This window comes from Aquarana catesbeiana, linkage group LG08 (genome assembly GCF_042186555.1).
Source record: "Aquarana catesbeiana isolate 2022-GZ linkage group LG08, ASM4218655v1, whole genome shotgun sequence".
Taxonomy (NCBI): Eukaryota; Metazoa; Chordata; class Amphibia; order Anura; family Ranidae; genus Aquarana; species Aquarana catesbeiana.
In genome coordinates, this window is record NC_133331.1 from 25,159,377 (window position 1) to 25,181,868 (window position 22,492).

The 22,492-nt window shown below is 42.8% G+C and overlaps 1 protein-coding gene across 1 annotated transcript in view; it reads right to left on the bottom strand.

Annotated features, from left to right (window-relative positions):
• The window catches only part of LOC141106652 (alpha-2-macroglobulin-like), a 242,068-nt gene that overhangs the window by 133,256 nt on the left and 86,320 nt on the right, over positions 1 to 22,492 (bottom strand). The window contains exon 18 of the mRNA XM_073597595.1: positions 12,703 to 12,814. Within this exon, the coding sequence (XP_073453696.1) occupies positions 12,703 to 12,814 (112 nt within the window). The remainder of the gene's footprint in view (positions 1 to 12,702; positions 12,815 to 22,492) is intronic.

Genomic DNA, 22,492 nt, shown 5'->3' on the forward strand with positions numbered 1-22,492 from the left:
AGGCTTTGGTGGGGCTTCGATGAGCATTTGGTGGGGCTTTGATGAGCCTTTGGTGGGGCTTCGATTAGCCTTTGGTAGGGCTTTGGTGGGGCTTCGATGAGCCTTTGGTGGGGCTTTGGTGGGGCTTCGTGGGGCTTCAGTGGGGCTTCAAGCGAGCTTTGCCATAGACTTCTATAGAGGGTTTGAAGATGCTTTGAAGCACAAGTAAAGCTACATGGGGTAAAAAAATGTAAAACGAAGCAAAGCAAAGCAAAAGCAGGTGTAAACAGGACTGTAAACTAACCATTTTATTTAGTGACAGGAGCTTTGACTGACGTTTAGAGAGATAGCTTGTCCGAGGCAAGTGTAACTGAGCCCTAAGACACCTTCTTCCAGTGCTTTATGGTCCAGTTCTGATGGTCACGTTGCCCATTGTAGGTGCTTTTGGCCATGGACACGAGTCAGCATGGGCACCCTGACAGGTCTGCAGCTACTCAGTCCTATACACAACAGACTGTGATGCTCTGTGTTCTGATATTTTTCTATCATAACCAGCATTAACTTTTTCAGTAATTTGAGCTACATGTGCTTCCCATGTGCATGAATGGATCTTGGCTGCCCCTGACACTGTTGTCGGTTCACCATTTTTTCTTCTTTGGATAACTTTTGGTTGGTCCTGACCACTGGAGACTGGGAACATCCTACAAGAGCTGCAGTTTTGGAGTTGATCTGACCCAGTTGTCTAGCCATTACAGTTTGGCTTTTGTTAACCGCTTTCCGACCAGCCGCCGTCGTTGTACTGTGGTCGGTACAATCCCACGAACCGTCATAGCTATACGGGGTCAGGATACACACCCGCTGCACAGCGGGGGTGCTGATGCTCGTGGCCAACGGTCGCGATGACCGCCGGCCATGACCGATCGCGAGCAGGAAAGACAGAACAGGGACGAGTGTATGAGAACACACACTTCCCTGTTCTGTTCTGAGAGGAGTGACAGATTGTATGTTCCTATTAGCTAGGAACCACGATCCGTCACTTCCTCTAGTCAGTCCCCTCCCCCTTCAGTTAGAAACACACACAGGGAACACAGTTAACCCCTTGATCGCCCCTTAGCGTTAACCCTTTCCCTGTGAGTGACATTTTTACAGTAATCAGTGCATTTTTATAGCACTGATCGCTGTATAAATGCCAATGGTCCCAAAAATGTGTCAAAAGTGTCCGATGTGTCTGCCATAATGTCGCAGTCCGGATAAAAATCACAGATCACTGCCATTACTAGTAAAAAAATAATAATAATAAAAATTCTATAAATCTATCCCCTATTTTGTAGACTCTATAACTTTAAAGCAAACCAATCAATATACGCTTATTGCAATTTTTTTTTAATCAAAAATATGTAGAAGAATACATATTGGCCCAGACTAAGAACAAATTAGCTTTTTTTAAAAAAAAATGTGGGATATTTATTATAGCAAAAAGTACAAAATATTGTGTTTTTTTCAAAATTGTCGCTCTTTTTTTGTTTATAGTGCAAAAAATTAAAAACCGCAGAGGCAATCAAATACCACCAGAAGAAAGCTCTATTTGTGGGGGGAAAAAGGATGTCAATTTTGTTTGGGTGCAGCGTCACACGACCGCGCAATTGTCAGTGCTGAATCGCAAAAAAAATGTCCCGGTCATTCAGCAGCCAAATCTTCCAGGGGGCTGAAGTGGTTAAAGCCGCTCATATTGTTACTTGTTCATTTCTTCTGCTTTCAAAACATCAACCTCAGGGACAACATGTTCACTTGCTGCCTAATATATCCCACCTAGTTTCAGATACCATTGCCACAAAATCATCAATGTTACTCATTTTACCTGCCAGTCATCATAATGTTATGGCTGATCAGTTTATAAACCTCTCTAGAAATATATATATATAGTAGTGTATACTGTAGGTGCAGCTCTTGGGTAACTCATTACACTTCAACGCACATACACAATTTTGTTTAAAAAAAAAAAAGTGCTTAGGTTTAACTCATTTCTATAAACCTTTTTTTTCACTTAACCTTATTGTTATCACATATGGGGCTGATATCCCCTGTGTTAGGATTCTTTGTGACCTTTTATTGAGATATAAGGGGTTTAGTGGACCGCAAAAAATGCATCATTTGTTTCTTTTCCTGGCCACAGCTGCCGAAGTGACAGCTGAAGCCTAAGATGACATAATACACATTGCTTCTGGGTTCTTCCTAGCCAGGGAAGATCAGCGAACAGTGGTTTACTGGTCTCCCTCCTCTCTACTCAGCAACATCCTCCATGCTGGTCCAGGGCCCACAGACGAGACAGTTCTAATGAACGGGGCCGCACTGTGACCACCCTGCAGTGATGTGGGGTTATGGGGTTAAAACAGGCGATGAGGAGGAGATATGTCGCCTCCCAGCCGCCTGTCGAATGCCCTCTGAAAAGCGATCTACTGTGGTGGACCACTTTTTCGAAGGCGCCCACAAGTGTAAATTAACCATAAAGGTGGTGAATCCATTTCCAAGCAAATTGTGTGATGAATGAAACACAGTTACGCAGAAAGGTTTACTTTGTGTATGTGGATATAATATTATATTTATTTTATCACAGATGCTTTTCACATTATAGAAGTTTATGAAAATTGTTGATATTTTGGATAGCACTGTTGTAGGGGATATATTATATTATAACATGCATAAAAAACATTAAATGCACATATAATTGCTTTGGGAAGACTTTTGTTGAGATGAATGGTCTGGCGATAAGGTCTCTTTTAAGCAGACCTACAAAGTACCACCCACAACTGTCCATACAACCACACTACATTAAGCTGATAAAAAGAAACTCAAATCTAGAAGTACATATTGTACTTGGATAAAAAGATCCTACAACAAACTTACCGAAAACAACAGGGTGTCCTGATCTGTCAGTCATGGCATCAATGAGACGAGGGGCATGACCGGATGCACAGGTGTGTGTGCTGAGTAGCGGTATGGTGTGAGAAGGCGAACGCTGTGCGCACCTCTCCCTCACCTACCAATCGCTCCTTTTATGAGCCTGATGCCTAGAGATGCCTAAAGGGCGATATAAGCCTGCCTGCCGTGGAGGACATTGAGCTGAGCTGTACCGTGTTGTGCGGGGGGTGGAGTGAGGAGTGTTGAGCTGGCGGACGGAATTTGCTCTCCTGGCTTTTTTTTTCTCTGCATCTATCTGCTCCGCTCGGTGCATCCGTACACATCCTCTCTCCTTCTTGGTCAGCTGAGAGAGCGAAGAGAGCCGTGGAGTGGACGAAGGGGAAGCTGGGAGTGGTGACACACAACACATGCTGCTGAGAGACATCTGGGAAGCGACAGGAGAGAGACAAGTACAGGCTGCTGGCTGTTGACTGAGTCCTCCACTCATCTACTTACTACTGGGCAGAGAGCTGCAGTCAATCCAGGACTATCCAAGAAGGATAAGTATCGGGTGGCTCTGTAGTTTGGGACTTATATTGCTGGGACTGCTGAGAGATACATTATGCTGCTGAGTAGATCCTCTTTTTTTTGTTCTTTCTGTCTCTCTTTGCAGAATGTTACTACTTGGCTTTTTAAACACAGGCTCTTAGGTTGAAGGTTTATTGTTCAAGCTGTTCAAGCTGCCCATTTATTTAAGCTTGCCGACGCTGCTGTCATTTTTTTAAGGGCATAAAGGTATAAGCTGCATCTGTATAAATATTTAAAGTCTGCCTTTGAGCCACATCAGGTGACAACTGGGGAGATACTTTAACCCCCTTAATTAATTTCTCTTAAATACTGCTATTGAGGTGTAACTGTAAAGGTTCTTGTTAAAGTACATAGGATGCAGAACTTACGCTCAGCCAAGGACAAAGGTACACAACAAACGTCTGCGGCAGCAGCAGCAAAATTGGAGCAATTTGCGCACGCCCCCGCCTTGACCCCACCAAAGAAAGGATCGCAGACTAAATATCAACAAGGGGGCGCATTGGATAGAGGAAGTCAGGGCCAGACTCAGGCCCTGACCCAGCTATCTACTGCAACACTGCCAGCTGTGCCACCTAAAATACATAGTAATAAGGGACAGGGGCTTAACGATCAAAATGTGGCGGTAGACGTAATAACTGATCCAACAATGCCGATGCTGCCCCCAGTGAAAGAGGCAACCATAATGGACGTATTTCTAGCAGTGAATGTGTGCAGCAATTCACTTAAAGAGCTTTGTGAACAGATGAAGGGGGTAAAAGAGGTTCTGATATTGGTTAGACAGGACTTACAGAAAACGGCAGAAAGAACTACGGTCCTGGAAGGAAGGGTCAGTCAGCTAGAAGATGATATTTCCCCACTTTTAAAGGATATGAAAAGGATGAAGGAACAGATATCCATGCAGGCTTCCAAAATGGAGGAAATGGAGAATAGGAGCCGAAGGGACAATGTGAGGCTGGTGGGCCTGCCTGAAAAAAGTGAGGGTCTTAGCCCCACGGAGTTCTTGGAAAAGTGGCTAGTCGAGCTTTTTTTAAGAGAATCTTTTTCATTAATGTTTTCAATTGTAAGAGCACACAGAGTCACTTTTAGGGCCCCGCCAGCAGAAGGATATCCTAGACCATTAATAATGAAGTTTCTTAATTATAAGGACAAAGTGAGGTTGCTGCAAAAAACAAGAGAAACGGGAAATATCTTCTTCAACGGTGTTAAAATATAATTTTATTCTGACTTTTCACCAGAGCTGCAGAGACGTAGAGCCGAGTTTATACAGTCCAAACGCACTCTACAAAAATATAAGTTGACATATGCCCTCCTCTACCCTGCAAGGCTACATGTAACAGCTCTGGGGGGACTCAGATTTTTGACTCCCCAGCAGGGGTGGAGAAGTGGCTAGAGGAAAACAAGGGAAAATTTTAAATATTTAGGTTGAGAGGGGGGGGAGGTGGAAGGGGGTAGTAAAGCACAGTCGTTGTATGAGGTGTGGTGAGTGGGAATGAATTATGTGTGCAAATGTGTGGAACAGGTAGGATGGGATCTGGTCACCTTAAAAACCCCGGGGGTTTACCTGGTTAGGTGGGGGGAGGAAAGGGGGGAGGGGAGGAGGGAGGGTGGGAGGGGGGAAGGGAGGGTTTTTCGGTTAGGTGAGGGGTATTGGGTTGGGGGAGGGGAGGAGGGAGACACTATACGCATTGCCAAGACAGCGATAATAGGGAAGGTTGGTTTAAAAGCACTTACAAGTAGGAATATTAGAACACTGAAGAGGATCATTTGTTTTGGATCTAGAAATATACACAATCTAAGGATCATAGGAAAATATTTGAAACCCACACTGGTTATGTTGGATACACTATTTAAAATTATTTTTTATTTTGGAATGGAGGGGCCAGGGAATGCCCAATTTAAAATATTATATAGAAGAGGGGTATCAAGTTGCCCACATTATTTAAAGTCACTATGGTTTTTAGTAGGAGAAGTGATTGGAATACACGGGTTAGAATATTGCATAGTAGAGGGGTGTTAAGGTATTATATTCTTAATGAATTTGGTCATCTTTTTTTTCTTTTTGATGGATATACCTTTTAGATTAGTACTTGTTTTCCTCTGGTATTTAGATGCAAGCTAAAATGTTGAAAATAGGGTCCTGGAATGTCAGGGAATTAGGCACTCTGCGCAAAAAGATGGCAGTTCTGTCCACAATGGAGAGCTGTGGCGTGGAACTGATCTGCCTGCAGGAAACTCATTTAACTAAAAACTCACTTCACCAATTAAAGTAAAAGAAATATCATTGTCAGTTCCACGCGGTTCACTCCTCCTATAGCAGGGGGTAAGCATTATGGTGAAAACAGGGGTGAACATTTCCTGCAGGTAGCTCTGTATTGATGAATTGGGCCGTTATATTTTCATTCATTGTTCAATTAATAGTAGTATGTACGTAGTGGCAAATATATATATTCCTCCCCCCTTTAACTTGGATGTAATGTTTAGATTGAATGAATTCCTGCTAGATAAAGAAGGGGTGCCAATTATAGTAGTGGGTGACTTCTACGAGATACTGGATAGAAGGTTGGATAGATTTCCCATACGGTCTCCTTTTGAGCTTAATGTGAAGAGCCGCCTGCAGCAATTTCTGGATGAAGTGGGGCTAGTAGACCTGTGGAGGGTGAGGAACCCGGAAGCTTTGCAATATTCATGCTATTCTGCCTCGCACTCCGTGCTATCCAGAATAGACCTGGTTCTGGGAAATAATAGAGCACTACAGATTACTGATAGAATTTCATATCTCCCAAGAGGTATATCAGATCACTCTCCGGTTGTGGTGACACTGAAATTAGGAGGGAACAAACTCCGGAAGGAGTGGAAAATTAACCCGTACTGGTTTGAATTAATCAAAGAAATGAACGGGGTTCTCCCTAAATTGAGAGATTTTATAGAAATCAATGAAGGAACAGTATCACCTATAGTGCTGTGGGATGCCCTGAATGCCTTCCTTAGGGGGGTACTAATTCAGCAGGTGGCCAAATTTAATAAAGAGGCTATGAACGAGGAAGAAAAAATTCAGAAAGAAGTGTTTGAGGCAGAAAGCAAGTATATAATGGATCCAACTCCTGAGAGGGAAAAAACATGGCTAGACAAACAGCAAGACTACAAGGTAGTTGTCATGCAGAAAGCAGAGACCAGGTGCCTCCTACAACGACAGGTCTCTTGGGTTGAGGGAGAAAGAATGGGAAAGCTGCTGGCACAGTTGGTAAAGTCCAATTCTGCCCCGTCGATGGTTCTTGCTGTCAGGTCCTTAGGTGGAGATATATTAGCAAAGACTTCAAAGATATTGCAAGTATTCAGGGACTATTATAGAAATTTTTATTCCACTCAGAAAAAAGGTATGGACAAGGTGATGGAGAAGTTTTTGGAGGGCCTGGTAATACCGACCATCTCGAAAGCAGAAAGGGACTTATTGGAAATGCCAATTACACTTGTAGAACTCCAGCAAGCAATAGCCAGTATGGCAAATCAAAAATCCCCTAGCCCTGATGGGCTCCCAATTGAGGCCTATAAAGAGTATGGCGAAGTATTAGTCCCAGAGCTACTAAAAGCCCTGGGAGGGGCTATTAGGGGGGGCCACTTGCCAGCGTCAATGTTGGAGGCAACTATCATAGTAATTCAGAAAGAGGGGAAGGATCCCCTTGATGTGTCCGCCTATAGGCCAATTTCTCTTTTGTGTTCTGATGCCAGGATCTTAGCTAAGGTTTTGGCATCTAGACTAAATAAAGTTATCTCTAAGCTGGTCCATATAGACCAAGCGGGTTTTATTGCCAGCAGATCCACAAACTTGAATATTAGAAGGGCCTTCTTAAACTTACAGTCCCCAACGGATAATGAAGGCTCAAGAGCGATATTGACGTTAGATGTGACTAAAGCATTCAACAGTGTGGAATGGGGTTACATCTGGCGAGTGTTGGAGAAATTTGGTTTTGGCCCCGTTTTTATTGCATAGATTAAAATGCTTTATGATAGACCCAGGGCAAGACTAAAAGTTAATAACGACCTATCAGATTGGTTTGAACTAGAGAGGGGAACCAGGCAGGGGTGCCCATTATCCCCCCTGCTCTTTGCCTTGGTGATGGAACCCCTGGCTATTTCTATAAGAGCGAGTTCTGAGATAGTCGGCTTCCAGAGAGGGACGGTTGAGGATAAAAATTGAAATATCTGGGCATCGTCATGACTAGGGATCCTAACCAATACATTAGTAAAAACCTTCTCCCACTCTTGTCGAAATTCAAACAAAAGATAGGGATATGGAAACGTTTTCCTTAATCAGTGGCAGGAAGATGCAGTTTGATAAAAATGATTTGGCTGCCACAATTGCTGTATGTCTTGTATAATTCTCCAGTGTGGATTTGCAAGAAGTGGTTCAACAAAATCGAGAGCCTGTTTAGGGAACTGATATGGAGAGGGAAACAAGCTAGAATACGTCTACGGGTACTTCAGCTCCCGCTACGGGAGGGTGGATTTGCTCTCCCTCATCCTCAGTAGGGATGAGCCGAACACCCCCCTGTTCGGTTCGCACCAGAACATGCGAACAGGAAAAAAGTTTGTTCGAACACGCAAACACCGTTAAAGTCTATGGGACACGAACATGAATAATCAAAAGTGCTAATTTTAAAGGCTAATATGCAAGTTATTGTCATAAAAAGTGTTTGGGGACCTGGGTCCTGCCCCAGGGGACATGGATCAATGCAAAAAAAAGTTTTAAAAACGGCCGTTTTTTCAGGAGCAGTGATTTTAATAATGCTTAAAGTCAAACAATAAAAGTGTAATATCCCTTTAAATTTCGTACCTGGGGGGTGTCTATAGTATGCCTGTAAAGGGGCGCATGTTTCCTGTGTTTAGAACAGTCTGACAGCAAAATGACATTTTGAAGGAAAAAACTCATTTAAAACTACCCGCGGCTATTGCATTGCCGACAATACACATAGAAGTTCATTGATAAAAACGGCATGGGAATTCCCCAAAGGGGAACCCCGAACCAAAATTAAAAAAAAAAATGACGTGGGAGTCCCCCTAAATTCCATACCAGGCCCTTCAGGTCTGGTATGGATATTAAGGGGAACCCCGGGCCAAAATTAAAAAAAAAAAAATGACGTGGGGTTCCCCCTAAATTCCATACCAGACCCTTTAGGTCTGGTATGGATTTTAAGGGGAACCCCGCGCCAAAAAAAAAAAAAAAAACGGCGTGGGGTCCCCCCAAAAATCCATACCAGACCCTTATCTGAGCACGCAACCTGGCAGGCCACAGGAAAAGAGGGGGGGACGAGAGTGCGCCCCCCCCTCCTGAACCATACCAGGCCACATGCCCTCAACATTGGGAGGGTGCTTTGGGGTAGCCCCCCAAAACACCTTGTCCCCATGTTGATGAGGACAAGGGCCTCATCCCCATAACCCTGGCCGGTGGTTGTGGGGGTCTGCGGGCGGGGGGCTTATCGGAATCTGGAAGCCCCCTTTAACAAGGGGACCCCCAGATCCCGGCCCCCCCCTGTGTGAAATGGTAAGGGGGTACAAAAGTACCTCTACCATTTCACTAAAAAACTGTCAAAAATGTTAAAAATGACAAGAGACAGTTTTTGACAATTCCTTTATTTAAATATTTCTGCTTTCTTCTATCTTCCTTCATCTTCTGGTTCTTCTGGTTCTTCTGGCTCTTCTGGTTCTTCCTCCGGCGTTCTCGTCCAGCATCTCCTCCGCGGCGTCTTCTATCTTCTTCTCCTCGGGCCGCTCCGCACCCATGGCATGGGGGGAGGCTCCCTCTCTTCTCTTCATCTTCTTCATCTTCTCTTCTTTTCTTCTCTTCTTCTCTTCTTCATTTTCTTCTCCGGGCCGCTCCGTATCCATGCTGGCATGGAGGGAGGCTCCCGCTGTGTGACGGCGCTCCTCGTCTGACAGTTCTTAAATAACGGGGGGCGGGGCCACCCGGTGACCCCGCCCCCCTCTGACGCACGGGACATGACGGGACTTCCCTGTGGCATTCCTCGTGACGTCACAGGGAAGTCCCGTCAAGTCACCGTGCGTCAAAGGGGGCGGGGTCACCGGGTGGCCCTGCCCCCCGTTATTTAAGAACTGTCAGACGAGGAGACGCCGTCACACAGCGGGAGCCTCCCTCCATGCCAGCATGGGTGCGGAGCGGCCCGGAGAAGAAAATGAAAAAGAGAAGAAAAGAAGAAGAGAAGAAAAGAAGAAGAGAAGAAGATGAAGAAGATGAAGAGAAGAGCGGGAGCCTCCCCCCATGCCATGGGTGCGGAGCGGCTTGAGGAGAAGAAGATAGAAGACGCCGCGGAGGAGATGCTGGACGAGAACGCCGGAGGAAGAACCAGAAGAGCCAGAAGAACCAGAAGAACCAGAAGATGAAGGAAGATAGAAGAAAGAAGAAGTATTTAAATAAAGGAATTGTCAAAAACTGTCTCTTGTCATTTTTAACATTTTTGACAGTTTTTTAGTGAAATGGTAGGGGTACTTTTGTACCCCCTTACCATTTCACACAGGGGGGGGCCGGGATCTGGGGGTCCCCTTGTTAAAGGGGGCTTCCAGATTCCGATAAGCCCCCCGCCCGCAGACCCCCACAACCACCGGCCAGGGTTGTGAGGATGAGGCCCTTGTCTTCATCAACATGGGGACAAGGTGTTTTGGGGGGCTACCCCAAAGCACCCTCCCAATGTTGAGGGCATGTGGCCTGGTACGGTTCAGGAGGGGGGGGGCCGCACTCTTGTTCCCCCCCTCTTTTCCTGCGGCCTGCCAGGTTGCGTGCTCGGATAAGGGTCTGGTATGGATTTTTGGGGGGACCCCACGCCGTTTTTTTTTTTTTTTTTTTGGCGCGGGGTTCCCCTTAAAATCCATACCAGACCTGAAGGGTCTGGTATGGAATTTAGGGGGAACCCCACGTCATTTTTTTTTTTAAATTTTGGCCGGGGTTCCCCTTAATATCCATATCAGACCTGAAGGGCCTGGTATGGAATTTAGGAGGACTCCCACGTCATTTTTTTTTTTTTAATTTTGGTTCGGGGTTCCCCTTTGGGGAATTCCCATGCCATTTTTATCAATGAACTTCTATGTGTATTGTCGGCAATGCAATAGCCGCGGGTAGTTTTAAATGAGTTTTCTCCTTCAAAATGTCATTTTGCTGTCAGACTGTTCTAAACACAGGAAACATGCGCCCCTTTACAGGCATACTATAGACACCCCCCAGGTATGAAATTTAAAGGGATATTACACTTTTATTGTTTGACTTTAAGCATTATTAAAATCACTGCTCCTGAAAAAATGGCCGTTTTTAAAACTTTTTTTTGCATTGATCCATGTCCCCTGGGGCAGGACCTGGGTCCCCAAACACTTTTTATGACAATAACTTGCATATTAGCCTTTAAAATTAGCACTTTTGATTTCTCCCATAGACTTTTAAAGGGTGTTCCGCGGCATTCGAATTTGCCGCGAACACCCCAAATTGTTCGCTGTTCGGCGAACTTGCGAACAGCCAATGTTCGAGTCGAACATGAGTTCGACTCGAACTCGAAGCTCATCCCTAATCCTCAGCGATACTTTTTATCTTCCCAACTGCAGCAGTTAATGGGGTGCGGAGCCCCGGAAGGGGGTACCCCAAATGGTAGAATCATATTAATGGGAGCCTCACATAATACATTAATAGAAGCTCTAGAAGCAAACTCGTTCCACGACACCTATCCAACAATTATAATGTTAACTAAAGTATGGAAAACAGTCAAGAACCAGATGAGATATAATGGGTGTAATGAATATACTCCCATTTGGAACAACCGAAATTTGCAGGAAATCCATAAGATAGGAAAAGTAAGAGAGTGGGAAGATCGAGGTATTAAAAAGTTGAGACAACTGTATAATGGTAATACTCTGAAGAAATTCTCAGAGTTGGAAGGTGAATTCAATTTGTCCCTGGGCTCCTTCTATACGTACCTTCGGCTATAACACGCTCTTAAAACTCAATTTAGGAACTATAGTTTAGTATGGAATGAAACGCCCCTACTCCATAGTATATTGCAGGTAGCCCCGACTAAGGGGTTAATATCCAAGATATACAATCAACTGAGTGAAGAAGCCAACAGTGAAGACTTACTCAACGGTGTAAAAGCCAGGTGGGAAGAGGATGTGGGGGTTATAACACAGACTCAGTGGAAGAGAATCTTAGAGATGGGATCGTTGATATCAGTCTCCCCCCACAGAAGATATCACACTTGATGTTGTTAAACAGAGCTTATTATACACCTAAACGTCTCTTTAAGTTTGGAAGAAGATCTGATGATAGATGTCCTAGATGACGGGGGACCTCATTCACATGATGTGGAGATGTCCCAAGTTGTTTCGCTACTGGGAGGGGGTGATTGATAGTTTGAGAGATATATTTGGGATCGTATTGGAGAAAGAGGTTAAAGTATGCATCTTGGGGTATAGACGTAAAAAAAAGGGAAAAAAAATAGGAATGTCAACACAGTTCACTAGCTTCGTAATCTCCACACTTGTTAACATTTTTAACCGCAAACCCTGTACCACACCTCCCTATCACCTATCACCCATGGTCACCACATCTCCTGCACACTCATTTCACCAACCCCCATGATCACCACACCTCCCTCATACCCAGCTCACCAACCCCCATGGTTACCACATCTCCCACACACCCATCTCACCAACCCCCATGGTCACCACACCTCCCTCATACCCAGCTCACCAACCCCCATGGTCACCACACCTCCCTCATATCCAGCTCACCAACCTCCATGGTCACCACACCTCCCTCACACCCATCTCACCAACCCCCATGGTCACCACAGCTCCTGCACACCCATCTCACCAACCCCCATGGTCACCACACCTCCCTCACACCCATCACACCAACCCCTATGGTCACCACTTCTCCCACACACCCATTTCACCAACCCCCATGGTCGCCATACCTCCCTCATATCCAGCTCACCAACCCCCATGGTCACCACGCCTCCCTCACACCCATCTCACCAACCCCCATGGCCACCACAGCTCCCATACACCCATCTCACCAACCCCCACGGTCACTACACCTCCCTCACACCCATCTCACCAACCCCCAGGGTCACCACAACTCCAGCACACCCAGCTCACCAACCCCCATGGTCACCACACCTCCCTCACACCCAGCTCACCAACCCCCATGGTCACCATACCTCCCTCACGCAACAAACTTACCGAAAACAACAGGGCGTCCTGATCTGTCAGATATGGCATCAAAGATAGGAATGTCCGCACAGTTCACTGGCTTCTTAATCTCCGCACTTGTTAAGATTTTTAACCGCAAACCCTGTAATTAAAAACACAGTGCTGTCAGCTTTTTCTCTTGGTGGCTGATTTGTTAAAGTAATATAATATATTCACTTTGCAAATAGAATTTTCTTTAAGCCAAAGGAATAGGTGAAGCTAAGGAAAAAATTACCTTTCCTAAGAATAGAAAAATGAATGTAGCCTCTATAACAGTACTTGTGGTGAGAGAAATGTAGGCAGTAGTACCATCATACAGAAATTTAGAGATATAGAATTCGGAAGTTTGGCCCCCAACCAAAACTACCTAGAGAGCAGGGGCAATTGGACTATCTTGGTACAAGTTAAACTAAGGTAGATTCAAATGTATAAACACATATATAGAAAAATATATAACATTTTATTAATGCAAAATCAATAAAAGATAACACATAATCAGATACAGATTAAAAGCATGGTGACAGTCCATGTATATCACCAGTATAATGGTCCCCAAGAGGGGAGGATCACAGTGGGATAGTTGGTCATGGAAAGCATCTCAACTAGTTTTGCGGTCTAATGCCGCTTCGTCAGGAGAAAATCTGTAATTTGATTGACAAATGATTAACAGTACTCATATAGAGATAACAATAGCAGTATATACATGGGGGAGGAGCCAAACTTCCGATTTCTATATTTCCTAAGAATAGGGTAGGGTTGCCACCTGTCTGGGATTTACTCGGACAGTCCAGGTTTTGAATCATGTGTCCAGGTTTCAGGCGGACTGAAACCTGCACACATTATTCAGATGGGGCTGTGGCTCCCCAAGTAACCAAGATAGTCACACACAAATCTTTTGTCGTTCTGGAGCTGAAGATGGCTTTTTGGGGGCAGGTTCGGCATCACTGGGGGGGCAAGGCGATGATGTCAGCAAGAGCAATTTGGCCACACCCACTGTTTGCTGCAGCAGGCTATGTGCACCACATTACTACTCTCCCATCGGGCTTGGCTTGAAGGAAAGGTGGCAAGCCCATACACACGATCGGATTTTCCGACGGGAAATGTTCGATGTCAAGCTGTTGGAGGAAAATCTGACCGTGTGTACGCTCCATCACACAATTGTTGTCGGACTTTCCGCTAAAAAATGTTGGCTAGCACGTCTTCAAATTTTCTGCCAACAAATGTGTGTTGTCGGATTTTCCGATCGTATGTACACAAGTCCGTCGGATAAAAGTGGAGAATTAACATTTGTGAAATCTCGAAATGCAGCGCACAGTTCTCTTCTTCTTTAATGTGATACTAATGAAGCTGCTTTGCTGGTGATACTGATGGAGTTATTGCAAACAATTTTTTTTTTTTCTAATCATTTCAAGAATAATATTATTATGCTTTTTATTTTTTTTATTTGGGCAAGCTAACACAACACCATTATCCCATAGTTTTTAAGCTCAAAGATACAACTATGTTGGTGTCCCTTGTCAATTTTACATTGCATTTTTTAAAATGTAACTGCCTACTCCAAACTGTGATTTGAAGTAAAACACATAGCCAAGTATTATTCTACACAATGTTTTTTATTGTGCGTTAAAAAAAGAAAACAAATAAAGTTAGACATGATATTTGCCAATAGAACTTAACCAAAAAGTGCATTCTATGCATCCAAAAATATAGAAAATATACCAAATCAAATCATTATTAAACCAAAAAAAATAATGTCAAAGCAATAACTCCAAGGCCAATAATAAATAGCACGTTATCTCCTCCGATTCCGCAACATGTCTGGGTGATGAACGGCCATTTAGAAACGAACTGAAATTCATGAAATGAAAAGGGCCAAAAGAAAAGCGAGAATCAACACTCACCAAATTTCTACTAACACAAAATTAGCAGAAGGAGCCCAAAGGGTGGCACTAAAGAGCTGAAAAACCACGTAGTATGTCTAGTACGTCACTACGTTTGTAATTGTTGGCCAACAATTGTGTGACCGTGTGTATGCAAGACAAGTTTGAGCCAACGCCCTTCAGACAAAATTCCACGGTTCTGTTGTCGGAAAGACTGATCGTGTGTACGAGGCAAAAGAATACCCAGTCACATGCAAGAAAAATAGAAAACAGGATTTTTGCTTAATAATTACTGGATAATTGAAGTCAGCACAGCTTTCCCATATTCATTAGGGGAAAATTCACAGTGCAAAATTTAAATTCACAAATTACTTTTTCTTGCACATCATTGGATATTCGTTGCAAAGCAGATGTTACATGAGCCTCACCATTTACTAAGCTTGCTGAAATGCACCTTGAACATTGTGACAATTTAAAGTGAATATTCTTCACTCCTTTAGAATATTAATCTCAGTGTGTCCACTATGCTTTTTTGATATCACAAAAAAGCAAATATGATGGTACTGGACACACTAAAATGTTCAATGTTATATACAAATTGAATTTAAATTTATATTTTTAGTTAGTGTGTCAAGAACCAGCAGTGATCCCTGGTTTAACCATGCACAGTAAAAGGAACATGTAATGCCAGAAGAAATGACAGTTCATCGTGTTTTGATATGAAACTACTTTATTCCTTCCAAAAGTCAAAGTCCAAGTATAAGCCATCAATATTTGGGGGTTTATAACATGTCCTCTTCATCAGGTCAAAAGTGTGCATGTTCCAGAATCGGCAAGGTGAGGGCTGCCAGAGAGTGTGTCTGTGTTTTGGGGGGTGGGGGTTGCTGGCAGTGGGGAGAGGGAGGAGGTTTTTGGTTTTTGGGTGCTATGGATTGGGGTGCTGTGCTGGCAGAGTGGTGAGAACAGAGAGCAGGGGAGCTGCAAGAATGGTGAGAGTGAAGGGGGATTCTGGTAGTATTGAGATGGGGGGCTTTGTTAGCAGAGTGGGGGGCTTTGGTGTGAGTGAGGGTCAGAGAAACTTGTGGGCTGAGGGCTGGGAAGAAGCTGAGGGCTGGGAAGAAGCTGTTTGAAAAAATGAGGAGGCTCTGGTGGGATAATAAAAACGAACAAGGCTGCGCTGACACAATAGAGGGGCTCTGGCGGGGTGATGAGAGTTAGGGAGGGTGTTCTGGTAGAGTTGGAGGGAGCTGTGGTGGTGTGAAGAGAGCTAGGGAGGCTGTGCTGAAAGATTGGGGGGCTCTGTTGGTGTGATGAGAGCTTGGGAGGCTGTGCTGAAAGATTGGGGGGCTCTGTTGGTGTGATGAGAGCTGGGGAGGCTGTGCTAAAAAAAAATGGGGGGGGGCTCTGTTGGTGTGATGAGAGCTGGGGAGGCTGTGCTAAAAGATTAGGGGGGCTCTGTTGGTGTGATGAATGCTGAGGAGGCTGTGCTGAAAGATTGGGGGGGCTCTCGTGGTGTGATGAGAGCTGGGGAGGCTGTGCTGAAAGATCGGGGGGGCTCTGTCCATGTGATGAGACCTGGTGAGGATGTGCTGAAAGATTGGGGGGCTCTGTTGGTGTGATAAGAGCTGGAAGGCTGTGCTGAAAGATTGGGGGGGTTCTGTTGTTGTGATGAGAGCTGGGAGGCTGTTCTGACAGAGTGTGGGGGCTCCAGTGTGGTGCTGAGAGATTTTTGTAAGAGCGCCTGCATCACAGCAGCTAAATTACACTTGCAGAGAATGTTGGGTTTCTATCCCACATGAGTGGTAGTACAGCAAATTTCCTAAGCCCAGTAGGCCCCCAAAATAGTACTGATACTGCTACCTCACATACTGCAGAGCCTTTAACAATACCATTCATGTGCAGTTTAACAACTTGCTGACCACAATATAGCAAAATGACGGCTACAAGGTGATCCTCCCGTGGTCACGCCGCATGCTCTGTGATCACTGTGTTCTCCAGAGACATCTTATCACAGATTGGAGTAAAGCACCAATTAGCAGTCACTTGGAGTCAGATTTCTCCACCGCAATGTCGCAGTCCCACTAAAAATGGCAGATCGACCACCATTACCAGAAAAAACATAAAAAATAAAAATAAAAGTCCTTAAATATATCCCCTATTTTGTAGAGGCGATAAATTCCATGCAAACCAATCAATATTTGCTTATTGCGCGCTTTTTTTTACCAAAAATATGTAGCAGAATACATATTGGCCTAAACTGATGAATGGATTAATTTCTTTTTATATTTTTTATATGAATTATAGCAGAAAGTAAAAAATATATATTTTTTTTTTTTCAAAATTGGTCAGTCTTTTTTTGTTTATAGCGCAAAAAATAAAAGACACAAAGGTAATCAAATACCACCAAAAGAAAGCTCTATTTGTGGGAAAAAAGGACCTCAATTTTTTTTGGGTACAGCATCGCACGACCGCGCAATTGTCAGTGCCATATCGCAAAAAATGGCCTGGTCATTAAGGGGGTATGTCCTTCCAGAGCTAAAGTGGTTAATTGAACAAGCTGAAGTTAGAAGCTGATTGGCTACCATGAATAAAAACTATCAGAAGAATCTGCACTTAGGATATTTAAAACTGCTGCCTCCCTTTAAACAGGTTCTACCTAGGTGAAACCCAATCAAAGTATAATAAACAAAATAGGCAATGGCGCTGTTTTATGTGATAAAAATATATATGTATAAACCATGAAATGTGTATATGAATAAATATATATGTATCCACACATATATATATAGTGAGAAAAAAACAGTATGTGTCCAGCAGTGACAAGTCCATCCTATCATGTGATAATATAAAGTGACATGTGCTAAAGAGTAGTATGTGTAGTTAAATAAAAATAATAAATAAAATGCTCAAATAAATAAATAAATAATCAATTGGTATTATTAGTATTAACAATCACCACTAGCAAGCTGTGTAGTACCTATATAAACATATATAGAAATTGAAAAAATGATTGATAAAACTACTATTGGTGCTGTCTGATGGTAAACCAAATAATCAAAAATTCAAAAATCAGTGTCCATAAAAAGTGACATAGTGCTTCATCCAGTTAGTGAAATGTTCTTGCAAAGTTGATATGAATAAAAAAAGTGCTGGCAATGGTGACTGTGCTTCCCTTTTGTGTTTACACTCACCAGAGCGCTTCACCCCTGCAGGGGTATAAGCGTGAAGTATATGATCCCGGTCACAGAATTACGATATCCCCCTGGTTCCCAGCTTCCATAACACATATATGTGGATATCTGGCCGGGAATCACGCTGTTGAGGGGAGACAGCGGAGTCTCCTTTTCTTTTTTCCCGGTGGATGGTCCTTTGCCGTGAAGCTGGGAACCAGGGGGATATCGTCATTCGACCGGGATCATATACTTCACGCTTGTACAACTGCAGGGGTGTAGCGCTCTGGTGAGTGTAAACACAAAAGGGAAACACAGTCACCATTGCCAGCACGTTTTTTATTCATATCTACTTTGAGAGAAAATTTTCACTAACTGGATGAAGCACTATGTCACTTTTTATGGACACTGATTTTTGAATTTTTGATTATTTGGTTTACTATCAGACAGCACCAATAGTAGTTTTATCAGTCATTTTTTTAATTTCTATATATGTTTATATAGGTACTACACAGCTTGCTAGTGATGATTGTTAATACTAGTAATACCAGTTGATTATTTATTTATTTATTTGAGGATTTTATTTATTTTTATTTATCTACACATACTACTCTTTAGTACATGTCACTTTATATTATCACATGATAGGAAGGACTTGTCCCTGCTGGACACATACTGTTTTTTTCTCACTATATATATGTGTGGATACATAAAAATGTATTCATATACACATTTCATGGTTTATACACATATATTTTTATCACATAAAACAGTGCCATTCCCTATTTTGTTTTTTATACTTTGATTGGCTACCATGCACAGCTACACCAGATTTGCCACAGTTTTAGTAAATCAACACCTTTGCTCTTTTACTCCATTGAATAGAAAACATTTAGCAATATGCTCAACCTGAAGTCATTATGCTCCTCAAAAAAATGTAATTTCCCTCCCATGCAGGATTTACCAATGTGGCAATTGCTCACGGTGCCCATGGGTATGGGAAGGCCAATGGGATTCGCCTACCCAATGGCCAATGTCCATATCTTTTCCAATTGCTCCACACAGGGCATCAGATACATTATGAATTGAAGATGTGGAGCCTTTTATATTGGGAAGACCAAGCGCCAGTTTGGACAGAGGATTGGCGACCATACCTATTACTCTGGCGGTTATACCTCCAGATCCCAGAGGGGGAAACTGGGGTAAGAGTATACTCCAACGCGAAACCCTATGGATCGAACGCCTAGATGTGATGACCCCGCCCGGCTTGAATGAGGTCAATTCACACAGGCCTTTTCTATGAATTTGCCTGGTTCCGTGGATGAAAATATGCACATGTATGCCCTGTTGTGCCTATATGTGCATTTTTTTGTCTGTCTTTGGCCGTATCTGATTATGCTCACCAGATTCCTTCTCTTCTCTCCTCTATTCATTTTCCTCCCCCTCTTTAGACATCAACTGTTAGCGATTTAGTATGTTTATTATGAAATTACAAATCATTCTATTCTATATACCTGATTACTAACCATGTACACCTATATAAAGTATTGTTTTTGTTAACTCATGGCCCATATAGTGTCTTTTCCCCAAGATTATTCCATGGCTTATCCTTATTCCCTGTTGTGGAATACACTTATGCCACGTACACATGATCGGAATTTCCGAAAACAAATGTTCGATGTGAGCTTGTTGTCGGAAATTCCGACCGTGTGTAGGCTCCATCAGACATTTGCTGTCGGAATTTCTGACAACAGATGTTTGAAAGCTGGATCTCAAATTTTCCAACAACAAAATCCACTGTCGTAAATTCTGATCGTGTGTAGACAATTCCGATGCACAAAAATCCACGCATGCTTGGAATCAAGCAGAGGAGCTGCACTGGCTATTGAACTTAATTTTTCTCAGCTCGTCGTACGTGTTGTACGTCACTGCGTTCTTGGCTAATGGAATTTCCGACAACATTTGTGCGACCGTGTGTATGCAAGAAGTTTGAGGTAACATCCTTCGGAAAAAAATCCACGGTTTTGTTGTTGGAAAATCCGATCGTGTGTATGCGGCATTAGAGTTTTTGCTATGCATACTCTGCATTAGCCACTAGATGTTGCCGTTTTTCATTTTGGCTGGACTTGCCCTTATCCAACATGGCCCCCAGGGAATCTGCTCATTCCCAGGATGGTCTCCTGGGCTGTGGCCCATGTTTAGGCCTGTCCTGGTGGATGTGTGGCTCCGCAGGGAGAGCATAGTGGCGGGTACGCCACCTTCACTCTCATTGTCTGACCAGCGTTACAACGAGTGGACATTTGTGGTTGTGCCGGTTTTGTCCGTTTTTTGGGCACTGCGCATGTGAAATTCATGCATGCGCCCTGTGGGGCTGGGCCCGGTGACGTAGCGCACCATTTGGCGTGGGGGCAGCGCCGGGCAGGAGCCCCTGTGCAGATAAGGAGGCATTGCCGTGAACACAGTACGCGCTGCTGCAACACAGCTAAGGGGTGTCTCTCTGTGTCCCTCTGACTTTTTCCAAGATGTTTGGTGAGTGGTGGCTATATAGGCCTCTCAACATTTATGAACTGTTTCTGGAGATTATGGGCAAGATGCACATTGTGTATCTGTGTGATCTTCTTTTAAAGGGACTCTGCTGTGGACTTAATGGACACCCATTGAATGCCTGGTGCAGGTCTGTTTGAGCATTAAATCAAAAGGTGAGCCAGCTGAGTACTAATTATGTATATCTTACTGGCCATGCTGCTATCCCTACTCACTGCAATTTCTGGCAACTGGATGGAATTTAAGGTAGAATTTGTATTTTGCTTTACCTATGCCTTACTTATATATTCTTGGAGATTATTATTACCTTCCATATTTTAGGTCTGGGATACATTCATATTTCCCCCTCCCTTTCTTATAGCATTTGCTGGATAGGTCATCTGAGCAACTTTTTGACATCTGCTGAAATTATATAGCATTAGAGCAACTCTGGGCTACTTAATGAAACCTTATAATATCTGTGGTTGTCTACCAGGATTGTCTTCCATCAGAGTAACCAATGGTTGTCTCCTGAGGTTATACATATTTTGGGATGGCGGTCGATTATGTATTTATTATAATGTTTCTTTGGCCACTGTTGCCATGAAGAATAGCTTCAGTTTAGACTCACAATGTCTTTACTTTATAACAGACCTTCAGCTGCTTTTCCTCTCCTGTCTGGGGGGGGGCTCCCGCGTCCGACGGGGCACACCAATTCTTTTCAGACTGCAGCCTGTGTTGCCACCTTCGGCAAGGGTTAAGACCACTCTCGGGAAGGGATGTCATATTTTGCCACTTTTTTTAAATATAAGTGATGTTTCACTGTTTATATTACGATTAATCTGACACCTTTTTTCTTTTATCTCTGTAGTATTATATTTTGTCTCTGTTAACATTATGCAATATAAAGCTCCTGAAGAAGCGGTGAATATCCACAAAACATGTCGAGCATGCCAAACTAATTAATACAGGATGAACTGGTATTGCCACTCCTTTCAGCTTTACGCCACTCTTTTTGACTGAACAGACAGAGATAGAATTTTAGAAATATGTGTTTTAATATGTCTATGTTAAATTAATAAAATGTATATTGTTTTATATAATTGTGTGTCTATATCATTACGCTACCATTAAAGTCCAACAGCCTCAACCACCAAAGAATCTGAAATTCATCCTGCTCAGGTACTTTCTGTGCTTTACTGAGAGTCAAAAATCTCTAATAATATTTCTAGCCAGTTAGTGTATGTGACGGGAATCACTTTAGGTGGGGGGCTGGTGGAACCCAGCTTACTTTAGAGAGGTTAGGAAACTCCTGTTTCAGCTTCCCAGGCCCCTCTTATGTGTAAGGTACCCTGTGTCTATTAGGGGCACAGGGTGACCGAGAAAATGATGGAAAACTACTTAATGGACAATGAGAGCGTGGTTTGGATTACTTAAAATGGTACATGATTTGTATTCTAATGACTTGTCTAGTGGACAGAATACACAAATGCGTGTCTCTCTCCCATTGTATGCCTCCTAGGTTGCAGTCCCATTGTTAATTGATGCCTATTTTTCTGTCTAATTAATCACAACATTGTCTGGGTGGGCATTGACTAGTTAATTAGCTCAAGTTAATTATATTTAGACATGTGCAGTTCATTTAATTCTGAAGTGAAATTCAGACAATTTTTTGTTTTTGAAAATTCAGGTGCATTCGAATTTCTGAATTACAATAGTACTACATTTTAAACAAATCCGAAATAACAGAAAGAAAAATCCGTACAAAATTCAAATTCGAATAGATTAAAATCAATTTTGAATTTGAAAAGTTTTCCAATTTCCAAAAAGAATAAAATAGAACAGAAAATAAAATATAAAAATACAACAGAAATAGAACATAATAGAATAGAAAAGAATTTAAAAGAATAGAAAATAGAATATAATATAGTAAAACAGAACAAAATATAAAGTCAAAGAACAGAATAGAATAGAAACAAATAAAATAGAATAAAAAAAGAATAGAATATAACCATCTTCTGAAATTCTAATTTCAAATAGAATAAATTTGAATACATAGGAAAAGAAAAGCATAGAATAGAAAAAAATTGAATAGAATAGACTATAATAGAAGAGAAAATAATAGGATTAAAAAAAATGAATAGAAAGAATATAACCATTTCCCAAAATTCAAATAGAATGAATTCGAATTTGAATAGAATAAAAAAT